This window comes from Mangifera indica, chromosome 18, assembly GCF_011075055.1.
Source record: "Mangifera indica cultivar Alphonso chromosome 18, CATAS_Mindica_2.1, whole genome shotgun sequence".
NCBI classification, from domain to species: Eukaryota; Viridiplantae; Streptophyta; class Magnoliopsida; order Sapindales; family Anacardiaceae; genus Mangifera; species Mangifera indica.
Window position 1 is genome coordinate 11,054,409 of NC_058154.1, and position 19,600 is coordinate 11,074,008.

The following is a 19,600-nucleotide window of genomic DNA, read 5'->3' on the forward strand; positions in this document are numbered from 1 at the left end:
CATTTAACCCTCATATCTGAACTTTAAAAAGTGAGTCCCCCCCCCCCCCCAAAAAAAATCCTAAGCTTTTTCTTCACCCCTCTCTCTGACCACCAATGACCAGTGCAACACATTGCTAAACGACGAGGGTTATCTAGATCTGGACGATGTTCGTCGTCCTTCACCAGACTATGGAGTGTCGTTCAGTGAGAATGATGCTTGTCATCTAGTTTGGATGACAAAGCATCACCATAATGGATGACACTCCTTTGTCTAGAGATCTGGATGATGAAGCATTGTCATCATCCCTAGACGACGATGGTCGTCCAAAGGTCATCCTCTATGATGACTCCATCTTGTTCCTCTGTCGTAAGTCCACCATTTGTCGGAGAAAGTGGTCAAATTTCAGGTTTGGTATCCTAAGGGAGAAAAGTGAATTTTTTAAAATTTAATTAAGCGGAGAAAATGAGATATAATTTTAATTATTTTACTATTATTAATAAAATAAATATTTTACCTCTTAACCTTAACAGAAAATTTATAAGTGTGCTCTAATAGATTAAAACTTATGTGGATATTTAGGTTTTTTAATTTGTTGTTAGTATATATTTGTCATTTCACCAAAAGTTGGGTGGGAAATTGTCCTTTTTCCATTAAAAAAATAGTTTAGGTATATTGGCATTACATGCGTATTACAATAAATAATGAAGCATTAACAGAATTAATAATTTGTGCTATACGTAACAGGTAAAAAGAGGCATTTTAGTGGGCTCTACAAAGTTTTCATCTCTTTTGTCATCGGTCCTACCTATTTGAGTGGGTAAAATTATACTATGATTGAAGTCGAGAATAACTCAAGCCATCAATCCCACCTATTTGAAATATGTAAAACATATATTATGATTCAAACCGAAAAAAACTCAAATTAAGGACCTTTTAATTCAAATAAAACAATTGATCAATCAAATATAGTCACGATTAGAACAATCATCAATCCTACCCATGACTTTGAAAATCATGTTGGGTCAACTGATTGATTGATTGAACCATGGCCTACTAACCAAAACAATTTCGATTTGTTTGGAAACCCTGTTTTTGAAATTAAACCGCTTTGGCCTAGATTGAACCACTCGAATATCCGGTTAAACTAGCTAAAAAATCGGGTTTGACCTGATCGACAAAATAAATAAATAATTTTTTGTAAAAAATTCATTATTAATTGAACCCAAGATCTCATCTATCAATTTTGAACTTATATAACATCAAACTAAGTTTTTGTTAATACTAAAATATTTTATATTATACATTTAATGATAAATTATACAGAATTATTATGAATATTATTTTTAAACAGTTAATATATCCAACCACTGGTCAACTGATCTAACAATTGGTTGAATCGGACCGCCCTTTCTACCTTATTGATATTCAGTTTGAATCTAAAAACATAAAATTTTTACCTATTTGAAATGGGTAAGTATACTCAGAAATTAAATATAGGAGGGTCAAGTTTAATAAAATTAAAATATTGACAAGTCAATCAAAAAATAATAAAATTTAAAACATTTAATATATAGTATTATAAAGGTTATATTGATATTTTACATATATAAAATTGAACAATTTTTGAAGTCAAGGAGGTCTAGACATGTCAAGGGTTTGGATCGATTCGAATAGCATGAAAAAAGTTAGCCCACAAGGGTATGACCCACAACTTTACAAGCTGCGCTAGACGCATAAGTTGTGCACGGCATGGCAAGGGCTTTGGTTAAGGTCACAATTATATATATATGTATGTATATGAAATGACAGGTCATTCTACAAAAAAAAATAAGTCATCTCGTTAAAGGCTCATGGGGGCACTGCTTAGGGGTCTTACCATCATGTGAGCTGGCACAACTCACAAGGGCCACCCTTTTGCGATCCTAACACAACAGACTTTACTAAATTCAATGTAAAGCAGTTTATGATATGTTTAAAGGGGTGTTAAATATTTTAAAATTAAATAATATTTAATTATATGATAATATATTATTTAAATATTTAATTAAATATTTAAAATTAAATACATATAATATTACTAGTTAAATAGAGTGGGTAAAAAATATTACATTGTATAATGCATTTCATAAAACTCTCTAGGCATGTAGTTTGAACATTCAATGGTGACGATAGTGGGCGGGTATTCCATCGTGGACTTTCTGAATAATCTCGGAAAAGTCTCTGAAAATATTTTGATAACAGTGTTCATACAATATTTTTTAATGAAATGCGTGCCAAATGCGCTATTAAATTATGCGAAATTGGCCCCGCAGCTGCCAGGGGTCAGCCATCTCCGGCTTAAAATATTGATGTTGGGTTGGGGGAGTCGATTGTGACTGGAAACAGAGGCCTTGAAGTTGGAGCCCACAAAATTGAAAAAAGAAAAAAGTCTTCAGAGTTTAAGGAAAGTTTGTCATTGCGTAAACCAGGGTACTTCAGGTGAGAAGATAGAAGATTCCATATGTTAAAATTTTTTTAATGATATATCAATATTAAAATTTTAAATTATCTAATTTAATAATAATAAAATTGATTATTAAACTTAAAATTTATCTTATTTAGTATGATTAATTCAGTTTCAATATGATAATCTAATTCAAATAAAATTTTTAGTTTTAAAAAAAAAATTGTCAATAGATGACATTGACAGACATGGCAATCCAACATGAAATATTTGTTAATTGTAAATTAACTTGACAATTACTACATAGATATTTTAATCCAGAATGGTGGTAGTAGTGGGGTGGTTGCATTATGAGGACCTTTTCCTGAATGAGTATATTATTCCCCAGAGACCTTTTTCACCCCCTTAAATGTGTAAATCATACTTTTCCATCTAAAACCTAAGCTTTGTTAATAGAAAAAATCTCGACAAAGTGTTCGAAAGTACAATTATCACATTATGTATAATTGTTTCATTTTCAAAATTACCGTATTACCTTAAATTAAGAAAAAGAAAAAAAACTCTTTTGATATCCAATTTGCATCAACATCTTCTTCTTACCATTTTCCTTTTACCTTCACCATTTTTCTTCTTGGGTGGTCTAGTCAGCTCCTACCAATACTATAATCGTCACCCCCTTACCTCAACAAGCTATCCACACTCTCAATCCCGCAAGCCATCCTCTTAAAAAACCTATTCATTCTTACAAAAAACTGCCCTATGATGCATCTTTTCTAATATGAGATTGTCAATGACAAAATCTCTTAGTCAATGAGTCAATCTCACATAATTTATTTTGAGTCGATCGATACCAAAAGGCTAAACACGATTAAGGACATAGTGAAGGAGTTTAAGATAATGATGAGCTCGTGGTGGTAAGATCATGGCAATGTTCGTGGCGGCTACGGTTTTTAAATAATTAGAGGGAATGAATTACATATTTTTGAACTTATAACAAAGTCAAAATATCATATGTAAAATATTAAGGTGAGATAGTAAAAATGTGATTCTTTTTCAAAAACTTTTGATGATAAAATTATTATTTTATCTTTATAGCTTTGGTTTTTTTTAAAAAGAGCTAAGTTTGAGGTGAAAAAATATTATTTTGGCATTTTAGGGGTGAAAGGATATTTAAGTCAAACCTTCGGTGGGAAAAAAAATATTATTGCACGTGCGGCTCAAATTTGACGAGTGCTCTAATCTTTGACGTTCTAGTAATGGTGAGGGATAATATCTTAGACAGCCTTAAATTATGTATTTGTTCTTTTTGTACCTCTAGCTTCATCATGTAACAACATTCAAGTTTCAACATTGCTCCCTCAATCATAGTTATCAATATCCTATAATATACGATACATATTCTATAAAACAATATGATACAAAAGAAAAATAATACCTATAATATAGTATATCGAATTAATAAAAAATAGTATACGTATTGTACGATAATATAATACAATTCTACGATATTATACATTTTATCGATATAGATTGACACACAATGTAAACAGGAAATTTAAAATTTTTAAAGCTATTTGTGATATTTTTCAAAATGATGATGTGTCAATTATAATTTTTTGTAATTTTATTTTTTAAAATTTATATCGTATGATAAATAAATAGAAAATTAAGTTTTTGATACATGATACGATATACAATTCAACTATCATGATGCTAATATGATTTGACCATTGAAGTATTAATTGTTAAAAGAAAAATCACAAAATCTTTAAATAGAATCTCTCCATATTGAATAATAAAATAAATAATTATAATGTTTTTAAAATCAGATCGATAATCAAACTGATTGTCTCACTAGTTCATGATTCAACCAACCAGTTTAAACTATTATAAAATTATAAAGAATTTCTTAAATAATATCAATCATCTAACACATGTTTTAAACATAAATCATGTAAAGTTCATTAAAAGCAAATTTATGCAATCATCGATAACAATAAAGTATATTTGCTTTTTTGAATCTTAAATTTCAATTCATTAAAACAAAAAAAACTCGATATAGTTGAAACTAGCAATTTTTTTAGAGATATTTTAAATTTATATATATATATATATATATATATATATATATATATATATATATATATATATATATATATATATATATTGTATATTACCTTTAACATTCAATAAAATGGATTATTTAGTTTTTGATTTCATTTTCACTTGTTTTCTCTGCAACCAAACATGGCTTCAGGTTTTAGGATTTGCAATCTTCGTATTATCTCTTTAATTTCTCAACAGTTGAATTTTAGAGTTTGTCTATGGCTATGGCTATTTGATTTCATTAAAATTAAAGCTTACCAGGAAAACCCAAGAGAGATGTGTGAGTTTTGTTGGCTTTTTAGGTGAACGAGAAAGCTTTAGTGAAGGTTATTTTCGAATAGAAAATAACCAGGAAAAGGTTATTTTCAAATTATGATCGTACTTATGCAAAGAAGGTAAAATAGTCTGGAAGTGTATTGCTTGTAATTAGTGTTAATCCTAATTAGTAAATACGGAAGGAAAAAAAAAAAGTTACGGGTATAATACAATAAATAGTAAAATATAATACAATAAATAATAAAAAATATTAAAAAAAGGGTTATAAAATTTAAATACAAAAAAAATATGAAATATATATATACGGGTTTAATCCAATACATCATCAATAATATGTTTATAAAAATATGACAATATCAAACATAATTTTAGTACTTTTTTTTAAATTTTTTGGTTAACAATTCAAATGTAAAGTATTTAATTGATTATTAAATCTAATATAATAAAATATATATTTAAGATTTAATCACCATAAAAAATTATCAGGAGAAATTAAAGATTAAGATTAAAAAAATTGGGTTTTTTATTTTATATAATTATGACATTATAATAATTGATTGAAAATTTAAAAAACATTTTCGTATTTTAAAAAATTCATAAAAAACAGAAATAGTGAAAAAAGATAAAAATATGTGTTTAATATAATAAATATATAAAATACGTGTTTAATATGTCTTGAGTTCAAAAATTTAGAATAATATGTTCAAAATGTGAATTATACGAGAACATGATAATCCACTTTTTTTAATAACTAGAGTGTTAATACGATGATTCTACAGGAAAAAAAGGGTGTTTCTGATAAATTCTTAACCTAAAAGGTTAGAAGGAAAAAATAGTTTAGGGGTGTCTAGAAATTATCCATACTGATAAAATAATGTTGCCCGTTGAAGAATTCTGATTGTTTTCCACATTAGTCTGCCCATTTTCTTCAATTTCCCTGTTCCAAGTCTAAGATCTGACCTCAGATCTGACACCAGTACGAAGTCTCTTATAAAAAGTAGATAAAAAATTCATCTGTGAACAACCAACGACAAAAATTAATGCAAACTTTTGCAAGATCATCGTTTAATTAATTCAACAATGGAGAAGAACCTTACTTTCTTCTTCTTCTTCTACTGCTTTAGCATTTTCATCTTTTTCACAAATATTCACTTGTTACTAGCAGCTGACACCATAACTCCAGGAGGGTTCATCCAGGATGGTGACAAACTGGTTTCTTCAGCCCAAAGGTTTGAGCTTGGCTTCTTCTCTCCTGGACAATCAAAAAGCAGGTACCTTGGAGTATGGTACAAGCAGAGCCCTGAGAAAGTCGTGTGGGTTGCAAATAGAAACAATCCGATTCCTGATTCTAGTGGAAGTTTAGCCATTAGCGATGATGGAAACCTTCTTCTTCTCAATGGGTTAAAGGGGGTGATCTGGTCTTCAAACATTTCTAGGAAACTAGAAAATCCAGTGGCACAATTATTGGACAATGGAAATTTTATCGTTAAGGATAATTTTAGCTCAAATGTTTCTGAAAGCTATCTTTGGCAGAGCTTTGATTCTCCAACAGATATATTGCTACCTGAAATGAAGCTGGGAAGGAACTTGAAGGCGGGTTTTGATATGTATTTAACCGCATGGAGAAGTGCTGATGATCCATCTTATGGAGACTTTACTTTCAAACTCGATATTCATTTGTTATCTCAAATGGTAATTTACAATCGATCAGTGAAGTTTGCTCGTACTGGGCCATGGAATGGAGCTTTCTATGGAGGCATACCCACAAAGGCAAACTTGCTGTTTGTGCCGATTATGGTGAATAATCAGGATGAGTATACTTACAGGTATGAGTCTTTCAATAATCCCGTTGTCATGCTGTTAAAATTGAATAATTCTGGTATGATACAATGGCAAGTATGGAATGAGAGGACTACTGGATGGGATGTTGTGTATACAGCGCCTGAAGGTTTGTGTGGACATTATAGGCATTGTGGGGCTAACAGTGTATGCGACAATGACAAGACTCAAATTTGTGAGTGTTTAAAGGGGTTTGAGCCCAATTCACAGTCTAACCAGACTTCATTTAATGGATGTGTGAGACATTCGCAATTGGATTGTAAAGGCGGAGATGGATTTATAAAGCTTGATGGGATTAAACTGGCTGACTTGATAGATGTTTCTCTGAATGAGAGTATGAGTCTTGCAGAATGTGAGGCTAAATGCTTGAATAACTGTTCTTGCCAAGCTTATATTAATTCCAATGTAACTGGTGGAGGCAGTGGCTGTTTAATGTGGTTTGGGGATTTGATTGATATCCGAAAGCTTGTTGAGAACCGAGGGACACAGGATATCTTTATTCGAGTGCCTGCTTCAGAACTAGGTATGTGTATTTAGTTATTCATAGTGCTATTCTTTTCACTTTTAGGCTAGAGTTATTTAGTTGCTCTTGAAATTAACGCTGTTTTTCTTGTACATATCGCTATTGTTTTATGCATTTTTGGGGGACTCAACTCCTGTCATTCCCAACTTGGTAATCAATTTGTGCCATTTATATGGTGAATTCTTGAAGACTGGCTATTGTAATCTGCTTCATTGTTTTGCTTTATAGGCACAAACTCAAGCGTTCAGAGTTCTACAGATAATAAGAATAAAGGAAACGGTAAGCCTATATGGACAATTTTCATACCAATCCTAACTCTGGCAATGGTTATTTTGGGTTTCATTGTTACTTATGTGAGGAGAAGCATCAGAAGCAAAGGTAAAACTTCTCACAGAATGGTTTAAGTGGTATATGGTTATATCTTCAATGCTATAACATTAATTACTTCACAAATTCAGGGGAGGATCTGTTGCAATTTGATGTTAGTATGGGCCTGGATGATGACCATGCGGAGCTTACCGAAGTAAAGAAGCCTGGAGAAAGCAGGAGTAGAAAGGAAGTAAAATTGCCATTATTCAGTTTTGCTAGTGTTTCTGCTGCGACAGAAAATTTCTCATCCACAAATATGCTTGGTGAAGGGGGATTTGGACCTGTTTACAAGGTAAGTTTCTTATGTTCTCACCAGCAATGCTAAAGCTGATTGGTAATTGGTGTCAGAATTTCGAAGTAAAACTTTGTTAAGTTAATGTTAAGTAATGTTTCAGGGAACATTACTGAAAGGAGATCAAATAGCTGTCAAAAGGCTCTCCAAAAGATCCGGACAAGGATGGGAGGAATTAAAAAATGAAGCAATTCTCATAGCTAAGCTCCAACATAAGAATCTTGTTAGACTTTTGGGCTGCTGCATTGAACAAGATGAAAAGATTCTGATCTATGAATACATGTCGAATAAGAGCTTGGATATCTTTCTCTTTGGTTTGTGTTTCTCACAGTTTCATATGCATGTTTGATTGTACATTTTCGTTGTTTTCTTCTTGGGGTCTACTTATTTCTTGGCTCATATCTTTTTCATTTTTCTTATTAGATCCTGAGAAGCGTAAATTGTTAGATTGGACTATACGTGTTCGAATTATTGAAGGGATTGCTCAAGGACTTCTCTACCTTCATGAATATTCTAGATTGCGAATTATTCATAGGGATTTGAAAGCTAGTAATATATTGTTGGATAAAGATATGAATCCTAAAATTTCCGATTTTGGAATGGCAAGAATATTTGGAGGGGATGAGCTGCAAGCGAACACACAGAGGATTGTTGGAACTTAGTAAGTAAATGATGCAGCTAAACTTGAAGATTCCTATGTGTTATGCATGAAGTTATTATCATGAATTTACTAATTATCCTAATGATTTTTGAATCACAGTGGATATATGCCCCCAGAATATGCCCTTGAAGGCGTCTTCTCAATAAAATCTGATGTCTTTAGCTTTGGGGTGTTGTTATTGGAGATTATCAGTGGCAAGAAGAACACCGGTTTCTATCAGGCCGAGTCTGTCAATCTTCTGGGTTATGTAAGTAACAAAAAACAAACCTAGTTTTATTATTTCAAACTGTTTTCTTTTCGACTTATTTTTACTGAAGTGATTTCTCATTTGTTGATGTAAGGCATGGGATAAATGGACAAATGACAGGGCACTGGACATGATGGATCCAGTATTAGAAGATTCAGCCTCTGAGCATATATTGCCAAGATATGTCAACATTGGGCTGCTTTGTGTTCAAGAAAATGCAGAAGATAGACCTTCCATGTGTGATGTTGTCTCCATGCTCATGAATGAAACTGCAACACTATCTTCTCCAAAACAACCTGCTTTTGCACACGTAAGAAGTCAGGGCAGTTCTAGGCCGTCCGTCACTAGACCAGAGAATTGTTCTGTCAACGATATAACTGTTACAATTATGGAACCCCGTTAACTTTAAGTACTTCCATGATCGATGTCAGGTGTATATATTTTGTTGTGTATGTGCTTAGTGGAGATAAATTTATACATACAGTTCAGTTTTCGAGAAATGGTGTCTTTTGAGCTCAAATGTGTTGGGGGTGCTCGACTCTTAGGTGCGTTTTGTTAGAAAATTTCCTGAATGTGGATAAACATTGATATTCTTTTAATTTAATGAAATGTAGGTAAATGTATAATCCTGTGAATTATGTTTTATACGCATATTGTGATCAATTTTGTCGAATGTCTCATACACTTTATAAATAAAATATGGTTATGATGATATGAGTGTGTGCTATTGAGTTTATTGAACTTGTGATGGGAGAGTCCAATAAACTATTATAAAAAATGTTAGGTCCTCTTTCTAATACAAGCACGGTAAATCACCTATTAAAATATCATTATTCTGGAAACATACGAAGAAAGAACACCAGTTTCACTAAATGGATAATAGATTGGATTTGAAATTGATTCTGCATCAACTATGGAACATCAAGTTTGTCTGAATCCGTAGAACTTTTAATTTCTGTCTTTTATAACATTTATGTATATCATGGATCAATATTAGTTATTGATATCAATGTGATTGGATTATGCATGAATATATTTGTTAGAATTCGTATGAATTAATCCCGCATGTTTGTCTTTGATCTGTCTCATAAAAAACATTGAATATTGCAAAATTTATTCCTTGGATTGATCTGTCTGGTCAACTTTGGAAGTAACAAGATATCAAATATTGATCCAAGAGAAAATGGTCAACATTATTGTGCTGTAGAAGTCACAGCTGAAGAGAACTTCTTGCTGGTTTTCTTTTTGTCTATAGAATAGTTGATGCTGTCACTGATAACATCATCCCAGAATATGAAATTTTCAATCTATGCTTCTGTGGACAAAAGATAATCCTGAGTGACTTCAAATCTACTGCATAATATGAAAAACGTTTTAGCATGACAAAATATAATGCCTATGAAAACCTTTTAGTGTGCTTTTATTGTTTGGTTTCTGATGGGTTATCCAAGGGTGGATACGAACCGAGCGTGTCTGAACACCTCCTGGTTTAAGTTTGACTTGAATAAAAAATATTTTGACTAGAATTCGGTTCAAGTTCATTAAGCTGAAATTAAGGTGACCTAAGTTTGGTTTGAATAAAAAATAGTTCTATTCGAATTCATAACTCGAATTTGTGATTCAGATTAGTGGTTTGAGTTTCTGGCGAATTAATAAAACAAGGTTGTTTTACCCAATAAGGGGTACAAAGACATCATTTTGTATAAATTCGAACTACAAATCCAAGTCATAAATTCATGTCAAACTCTAACAATAAATCTAAACTATAAATTTAAACTATGAATTTAAGTTAAATTAAAACCAATCTAAGTCAAACACCCTATTAGCTTGAGTTCAACTTAGTTTTAAAAACAAGTCATTCTTTCAGTTCGAATTTGAACTAAACAAATTTGAATTGAGTTAAACTAACTTTCGAGATTAAGCTAACTTGATTCAGATCAACCTAGGTTCTTGTGTCCAAGTTTGTTTAAGAGATTACCTTGGGTGGTTGTAATATAATCTTTTGAGATCAGTTCAATCAAAGGAGATTATACTTTTGATCTTTGATCCTGAACTTTGTGGAGTAAATGTTAGAAAATTTTATTTCTTACATTGGACCTACGTATTAATACAATAGACATTGTATATTCTTAATAATTTTGAATAATATCAATAGAGTCGGTTTTGTTATGATCAAATGTAGTAATAAAATTATTGTGTTTTAAATACGTTTCATTGATGTTTTTTGTATGAGTTTTGTAACGGATAAATGACATACATATTATATTTTATTATTTATGATAAGATAAATATTATATATAATATAATACAATATAATTAAGTTGAGGTCGTTAATTCAAACTCTATTATAAGATATTTTTTTTTATAATAAATGGGTTTTATGGAAGACGATGAAAAACATTGATTTTATGTTGTTATGAAATTTAATATACTTTCGCAAATATCTTTTTTTATAAATTTGACATATGATCTTGGTTCGATGAATTTAGATAAGTGTCACCCTCAAAGTTAGTGATATCAAAGAACAAGGGAAAATCATGGTTTGATGATTGATTCTCATAAATTTGAAGTTTGATGACTCATTTATATGGATTTTTAGAATTTGATGATTGATTCCAAATGTATATATTATTTGAACACATGCAGCCACTTGAGCATCTCCTTGTCCTCATCATTCATAAGGAATGAATATGCTCCTCATTGATCCTCTAGAGACAAAGCGCGATGAAGCGGGATGATGTTCGTGGGTCTTCATCGTGCTTCTTTGGACGCTTTGATTTGTTTCAATTGGACATGCTTCGTCCTAAAGAAGAAGATGGGTGGAAAGGCTGGTTGTTGGCTAGAAAGGGGTTGTAATTAGAGAAAGAGAAAAAAAATTTTTAGGGGAGAAAATGTGACTTTTCAAACTTTGAGTGAGAAAAACAGTTAGTTTTAAAAACTAAAGAAGAATATGATTAATTTTAGTTTTTTAAATATTTTTGACTAAATAATATTTTTACTCTTGTAACTATTAGCAAACTTTTCTCACAGTTTCATATACATGTTTGATCGTACTTATTCGGTGTTTTCTTGTTGGGGTCTACTAATTTCTTGGCTCATATCTTTCTCATTTAATTATTAGATCATAAGAAGCGTAAATCGTTACATTGGACCATACTTGTTCAAATTATTGAAGGGATTGCTTAAGGACTTCTCTATCTTCATAAGTATTCTAGGTTGCAAATTATTCATAGAGATTTGAAAGCTAGTAATATATTTTTGGGTAAAAACATGAATCCTAAAATTTCTGATTTTGGAATGGCAATAATATTTGGAGAGGACAAGCTACGAGCAAACACGTAGAGGATTGTTGGAACTTAATAAGTAAATGATGCAACTAAACTTAAAGATTCCTATCCGCTACCTAAAAATTCTCTTTACCTAAGTTATGCATGAAATTCTTATCATGAATTAACTAATTACCCCCAATGATTTTTGAATTACAGTGGATATATGCCCCCAGAATATGCCCTTGAAGGTGTCTTCTCAATAAAATCTGATGTCTTTAGCTTTGGGGTGTTGTTACTAGAGATTATTAGTGGCAAGAAGAACACCGGTTTCTATCAGTCTGAGTCTCTCAATCTTCTGTGTTATGTAAGTAACAAAAACCAGACCTAGTTTTATTATTTCAAACTTCCTTTTTTTAAAAAGAAAACTTATTTTTGCTGATGCAATTTCTCATTTGTGGATGTAAGGCGTGGGATAAGTGGACAAATGACAGGGCACTGGACTTGATGGATCCAGTATTAGAAGATGCAGCCCCCAAGCAACAGCACAACAATCCCAGCAAAACAATAACACAGCAGCAACTCAAGCCAATCGCAAATCAATAGAATAGTTTAGGAATAAAGACTGTTTCTGGAAATGTACTCTGGTATTGATTTTTTGTGTAAGTTCACAATATTGATTCAATACAAGTTGGGTTCTGCTTCTTGGAATTGAAAATGGCTCATTTGGTTCATATTACATAAACTGAAAATGCAAAATAAGCAGGACAATTCAAGAGGGCTGCAACTCTCCCTCAATTCTTGCCTCTTTCTTCTGAAATTTTCTGCTCTCTTTTTTCCTCTCCTTTCCTCTCTTTATCTCCTTTGTCTAACCGACTATTTCTCCTCTCTGAGCCACATCTCTCCTCATTATTGAAGAATTCTCCAATTCCAGTTGTGGTCCCTCTGTTGTGATGATCCCTTGCTCTTTCTCTTACGCCACTTATGGTAAACCCTCCAGATTGATATTGGTGTTCTAACAGATTGATTTATGGTCAACTTGAAAGTAACACCATATCAAATATTGATCCAAGAGTAGTAACTCAACACTATTGTTCTATAGATGTCACAGCCGAAAAGAACTTCTTGCTGCTTTTCTTTTTGTCTACAGTTTAGTTGATGCTGCCACTGATAACGTCATTCCAGAGTATCAAATTACATGGCCTAGTTACATGGAAAGTTGTCTTAAATAAAACTTCAAGGGAGAAGTTTTGGGTTTGAGTCTCTATTACATTTGTGAAACCTTATAATTAATTACTTACCAAAAAAAAAAAAAAAAAAGAGAGAGAAGCATATGCAAAAAAACATATATTTGAAACTTCACAGGCTGAAACAGGGCTTGTATTTTATCGGGGCTCCAGCAATGTAACAGTTACTTCATTGGTTGAAGAAGCATCTTGCTTGCCTGTTGAAGAATCTCCTTCAATCAAACTCCTTTCTGCATAAAACCCAGGTTTATTCGGCTTAGGCAGTGCTACATCACTGCTCAACATCAAAACCACAGTTGACATTCTTGGTCTATGTTCTGGACTTTGTTGCACACATAACAAGCCCACATGAATCGAACGCAAAACTTCAGATACATTGCATGAGTCCACTGATTCATCGATCAATTCTTCAGACTTATCATCATTAAACAGTCTCCAAGCCTGAAAAATTTTAAAACAAGACTCAGAAGAGACTAAATGAGCATAAGCGAAATGTCATTTGAAATGTACTTACATGCCCAAGAAGGTTGAGCCTGTGATCAGAGTGAGTAAATCCTCTGTTTTTCTTCCCACTGACTATCTCCAAAACCAGTACTCCAAAGCTAAAAACGTCTGATTTAACAGAGAAGAGTCCATCAATTGCATACTCTGGAGACATATAGCCGCTGCAGTGAAGAAAATTGAATACATCTATAAGAAAAGAGTGATACTAGTTTTACAAACAAGCTTACTAACATATCCATGCAGCTTGATGTGACAGCGTGTGATTAGATAACTTTGAAATGAGATAAAAAGTAAACAATTACATCGCCAGTTACATGCTGTCATCTCATGTTGTGTAGATAAGTTAGATTTGTTTGTATACATAGTTATTCATCAGAAAATAAGCAAGTTGAAGATAAAATAAAGTATTCATTGAGAATGCTTACTATGTTCCAACCACTTTCTTTGTATTTCCTGCCGATTCATCTTCCCCAAAACTTCTAGCCAATCCAAAGTCCGAAATTTTTGGATTCATATCATTATCTAATAAAATGTTGCTCGCCTTTAGATCTCTGTGAATAATTCTTAATCTGGAATCTTGATGAAGATAAAGGAGCCCCCGTGCAATTCCATTGATAATGTTGAAGCGCTTTGGCCAATCCAATAATCTGCTTTTGTTTTGATCTGCTCAAGATGTTCCATTGAATTACAATGATGCTGCTAACTATGCAAATAGGGGAAATGGAGCCAAACCAATGAGGGTCTTGAGAGAAACACACCAAAAATAAAGAAGTCCAAGCTTTTGTTAGGCATATATTCATAGATCAGCAACCTTTCCTCTCCGTGTATGCAGCAACCGAGAAGCTTCACCAGGTTGCGGTGCTGAAGTTTAACGATAAACGAAACTTCATTCTTGAATTCATCAATGCCCTGTCTTGATGTCGTTGAAAGCCTCTTCACAGCTATTTCTTGACCATCTTTCAATATCCCCTGAAAAAAAATTGCCTGTTAGTGACATATGCCAATATTAGAGCCTTAATTATGTATTCTGCAGATTGAAGAAGAAAAACCCAGAAGAAAAATATAACAATGTGGGGAAAACCTTATAAACTGGTCCAAATCCACCCTCGCTAAGCTTATTGCTCATTGAAAAACAATCAGTGGCATCAGTTAATGTAACAAAATCAAACAATGGTAGCTCTAAATCATCTGTCTCTCTTTTTTCAGTGAAGTTTTGTTCTTGATTCAGCACCACAGCCCCTACAAAATTAGCAATAGTGGAGCATAGGAAGGAGGGCAAGTAAAATTTTCTTCATGTTCACTCATTTTAACAAAAAGGAGAAAAACACAGAAAGTTTGCCACAAATTAGTGGAAATAACATGATAAATTTTCTTATCCTTTAATGATGTCTGAGAAATCAAGAGGAGGAATTACCTTTTCTCTTACGTTTCTTCCCTTTCTTCCAGACAATAAAGATCAGGAAAAGACCTAGGAAAACTATCATAGAGGATAATACAGGGATGATTATCTTCCTCATCCTTTCTTTGCCTATGGAACTTCTGTATGCAGCTGCATAGCCAAATACAGTGAAAAATGTCATTAGCATGGAGAGTAATGTTATGTGCACCAGTTTTAAGCACCTAATTGACTACCCAGATAATGTGTCATTATGTGATTGGATATTATTTTATCTTCAATTTAAAATTACTTAATCACATGATGATTGAAATATGTGGGTACCCAACTGAATACTTAAAGTTGAGTGCATATAGTTTTGAATGCATGAATGTATTACCTATTTCTGAGGCAGCTAATCTTATGTAAATGTCTTGCCCATTTTCATTATACTGTCTAATGTCAATCAGCTCATTGAACCAAAGTATGCATCCACTGCCTCCTCCACTGATATCCATACTGGCATATGCAGTACATGAGCAGTTCTTCAAACACACCTGCTTGCATTCTTCAAGGTTCATGGTCTTGTTGTACCAAGACTGCTGTGTGTCAGGCAGCTTAACGCCACTATATTTCAGAAAATCTTCCCCTTCCCGGCAATCCAAAGAGACCTTCCGCACACATCCATTAGACCAATCGGCTGCAACCCATTCTTCAGGGAATTTCGGCACAAATCCCTTCAAGCACCCACATGTAGGAGAATTGTTTATATCGCAACTGCCATATGCACCACACAAGGCATACCTGTCACAATCATCCATGGATGCTCCTAAGTACAGGTTCCATTCCTGAGTTCTATCAATCCATATATATCGACGCAGGGCTCCATCAGAATTCAACTCCATTCTTGTAACAACTGAGCTGTTAATCAGTTCATACTTGTAGTATATTTCCTCATCATTGAAAACAAATTCAAATGTGTATATGTGGTTGGGTTTTAAGTTTGGCATGCCACTAAACCTGAGACCATTCCATGGACCAGACCTGAACCTCAAAACTGAACCCTTCCATAAAAGAAACTGAGGTACTCCACCAGTATGAAGCCGGTTCGAATATTCACCTACAGAAGGATCATCTGGGCTCTTCCAGGATGTCAGGTCTCTTTTCAGGCCGGTGCGCAAGTCTATGCCTGCCTTCATGCCTGCCAGAAATGTGCTACCAGGGTAGTCAAAACTCTGCCACAAGAAGTTTCTAGGGTCATTTACATCAGCCACAACAAGATTTCCTGTATCCAAAAGTCTTGCAACAGGATTGGTTGTTGATCTTGATAACGTGGAAGACCAGATGGTGCTATTTGTACCATTGACAAGCACAAGATTTCCTTTATCGGAAAACGTGAGCACCCCTGCTGAATCATTGAGAGGAATACCTCTGTTGGCAACCCAAACTACGGTCCCTGTAGCTATTTTCTTGTACCATATTCCCAAGAAAAGTTTCTGGGATTTTCCAGGGTTAAAAAATCCCATCTCAAAAGTTCCTTCTGCAGACACTATGGTATCACCATCTTTCAGTGATTGATTTGCATCAAGAGTGTCTCCTGCTGAACAGCTTCTTGAGAAAAAGAATGAAATGAAATATATGAGAAAGACAACAAAGCCTGCTACTGAGACCTTCATGCTACTTAGTTTATCACCAGCTTCAACAGAACTTCATCGGTTGCCTAAGTTGGGCAAGGACATTGATCTGCAACAAATGAATTTGATTTGGTGGGTAATGGTTCAATTTTCTGACTAGTATTTAAACAATCAATCTTTTTCTTTTTGCAAGTATAGCGTTTTATGGTATACTCAGTCCAATCATAATCATCGGTCAATCAATTTGTATTTTTCTATTTTTTCAGCTGCAATGAGTTCCGGTCATTATAACTTGTCTTTGAAAATTGACAAAAGAGAGATTGACTAACAACAGGATCAACCATCTAAAAACCCCTCAATTCTTTAGGTTGAGGTAAAATGATAGCATATCACATAAAAAATTTCATAATGTAATTGAGAGCCAATATTATTTACATGAATATAAAACTAATAACATTAGGTTAGTTCAATTTGACACGATACAAAAAAAAAAAGTTAGTGTGATGTTTTTTTTTTATACGAATTTTATTTGGGTTAACTTGACATGACTTAAAACATAATGGGGTCCTGTTTGGATTTACATGAAAGTTTTTTGAATAAACTCAAATTAATTTGAATGTTTAAAGAAATGTTATTTGTTAAAGACTAATTAAAACCATGTTCAAGAAAAATATATTAACATTAGTTGAAATTTTTATTTATTACATTTGGTTGTAATTACTCAAATTATTTTTTTATTTTTATTTTAAAATGTATTTTATTTTTATAGTAAAAATGATATTTGTTATTAAGATTATTAACTAGTTTTAAAAGATGTTGGTATGCAATTTTTAACCACTTGTAAATAAGGTCAAGTTTGTTTTATGTTATGTGTTTTTTTAATAGTAGGTTAGACTAATTTTGGAAAGAAATAAAAGTGCTAAAAATACTCAAAAAGGTAGAAATAATTAATAATATCGGCTCAGTTTTGATTGTATTAAGTCAACCCTAATATTTTTTCAGAATGAGTTAAGGTTAAAAATTTTATTACAATTCTAATTCAAATTAAATTAGGGTTTAAGGTTTCTAATCCAAAACTCAAGCTAACATGACATAAATACGAACCAATAATACGAACTGTCTTGTATGCATTGGGTTCTTAAGTAATGACTCTTGGCATCTGACTTATGTGGTTATTATAATAAAACATAAACAATAAAACTAGATGCACAATTTAGTGCATAAATATTAATATGTCACCATGCGGTTTAATGTTGTTTTATCTCTAATTTTAAATTATCCAATCACATAATGATATATTATTATTTGTACACATAACACTACTCAAAATATAAAAAGTACTCCTAGAAGTCAGTATCGTAATTTCACTTAACGCTGTGCTAGAGATAAAAGATCACTCTTATTTCTCATTGTTTAATTGACACCATATTTAACTTTCATGCATTGAAAATTAAATTCATGGAACTACTTCTCAGCAAAAGAGAGTTTTGTATTTAAAGGAAAATCAGTTCCTCCAAGGGAAAAAATAATAAAATATTCATATAGTTGGATAGCAATTACTCATATCCAATTGGGTATTCAAATAAGAATGATTTACTTTAAAATGATGATAATTTAACACTCACTCATATGATGATTTATCATCTACCTATTTAATTGGATATTCGAAACTGGTTACAAATGGTATTACTCTTTGGACATGTAGAGCTTCTAGTCCGAGAGATCCAACCAGCCGAAAGTAGCTCCCACAATATACTGGAAAGTAAAGTAGTTCATGGCCTGGGACCTAATAAGCCTCTGCGAAAGGCTTCCAGAAATCAACCATACCAGCAAATTATGCTTTCCAAAGTCTCCGCTGAAAAGTAAAGTAGTTCATGGCCTGGGACCTAATGAGCCTCCCCGAAAGGCTTCCAGAAGTCAACCAGACTGGCAAATTATGCTTTCTAAAGTCTCCGCTAGAAAATTCAATGACTATCATCATCAATCCACATTTATTTATCGTAGTCTAAACGCACTAATAATTGAATGCGCAAAGAACGAGATCAATCCCGAAGAATATAAGGATTTTCCCAGGAGACAAAGAGGTTGATACAGAAAATTACAGTTGCCTCTTTCTGTGGCCAGATCTATGTTTGCGATGGGGTGGGGTTGTTGGGTTCTTTAGCTTGTGTGGCTCATACATGGAAGACCAATCACCATACCCAAAAGTCAAGTCCTTGGCCCTTTTCCTCTTTGATCATTCCATTTGGAGATTGACCTGAGATTTCAGTTTCTCATTCGAAACCTACTTCAAAAAATCAGGAATTATGCAGAACCACTAATTTCCTGTTTTGGAAAGATCCAAAAGAGTGTCATTTTCCAGTCTAGTTTCTCATTGATCCTATAAGCACATGGCTAGACATGGCAGCACAGCCGGTTGGCCGGCCTAGGCCCCCATTGTTGGCAAGGCCTGAGGGTGCACAGCCCACAAAATCGCAATTTGTGCCTGACCCACGGAAAATACAGGCTGTGTTAGACCCTTGGGGCAAGACCTGCAAGTCAGCTCGGTACAACCCATTAAAAATAATAAAAAATTTAGAATATTAAAAAATATATAATTTTATTATTCATAAAGACATGACCTAAACCACAGGCCTTTATATTTTAGTGGATAGGCCAAGCCCGTTTGGCCTATTAAATATAACCCAATCCTTAAATATCGTGGACTATGTCAAAACTAACTTGACATGACCTACTATAATGTTTACACACGACAAACCTTTCACCTGAACCACTTCTTGGCTAATAATAATAGGGGGAGGTATAAAATTCAGTTCATGACAACTCAACTTTCCAC

General features: G+C 33.0%; 2 protein-coding genes and 1 pseudogene across 2 annotated transcripts; 2 read left to right on the forward strand and 1 right to left on the reverse strand.

Annotated features, from left to right (window-relative positions):
- Positions 1-5,741: 5,741 nt before the first annotated feature.
- Positions 5,742-9,386, forward strand: LOC123201863 (receptor-like serine/threonine-protein kinase SD1-8). Its single transcript, XM_044617430.1, has 7 exons — positions 5,742-7,169; positions 7,398-7,547; positions 7,628-7,830; positions 7,934-8,144; positions 8,254-8,491; positions 8,591-8,738; positions 8,833-9,386. The coding sequence occupies exons 1-7, from the start codon at positions 5,888-5,890 to the stop codon at positions 9,139-9,141; spliced, it is 2,541 nt and encodes an 846-aa protein (XP_044473365.1). The 5' UTR covers positions 5,742-5,887; the 3' UTR covers positions 9,142-9,386.
- Positions 9,387-11,462: 2,076 nt separating this feature from the next.
- LOC123201717 lies at positions 11,463-12,748 on the forward strand (annotated as a pseudogene).
- On the reverse strand, positions 12,633-16,931 carry LOC123201866 (G-type lectin S-receptor-like serine/threonine-protein kinase At4g27290). The gene is made up of 7 exons (XM_044617433.1): positions 15,531-16,931; positions 15,170-15,304; positions 14,837-14,994; positions 14,514-14,724; positions 14,181-14,418; positions 13,766-13,916; positions 12,633-13,692 (listed from the first exon to the last, which is right to left on the reverse strand). The coding sequence occupies exons 1-7, from the start codon at positions 16,804-16,806 to the stop codon at positions 13,390-13,392; spliced, it is 2,472 nt and encodes an 823-aa protein (XP_044473368.1). The 5' UTR covers positions 16,807-16,931; the 3' UTR covers positions 12,633-13,389.
- Between the last annotated feature and the right edge of the window lie 2,669 nt (positions 16,932-19,600).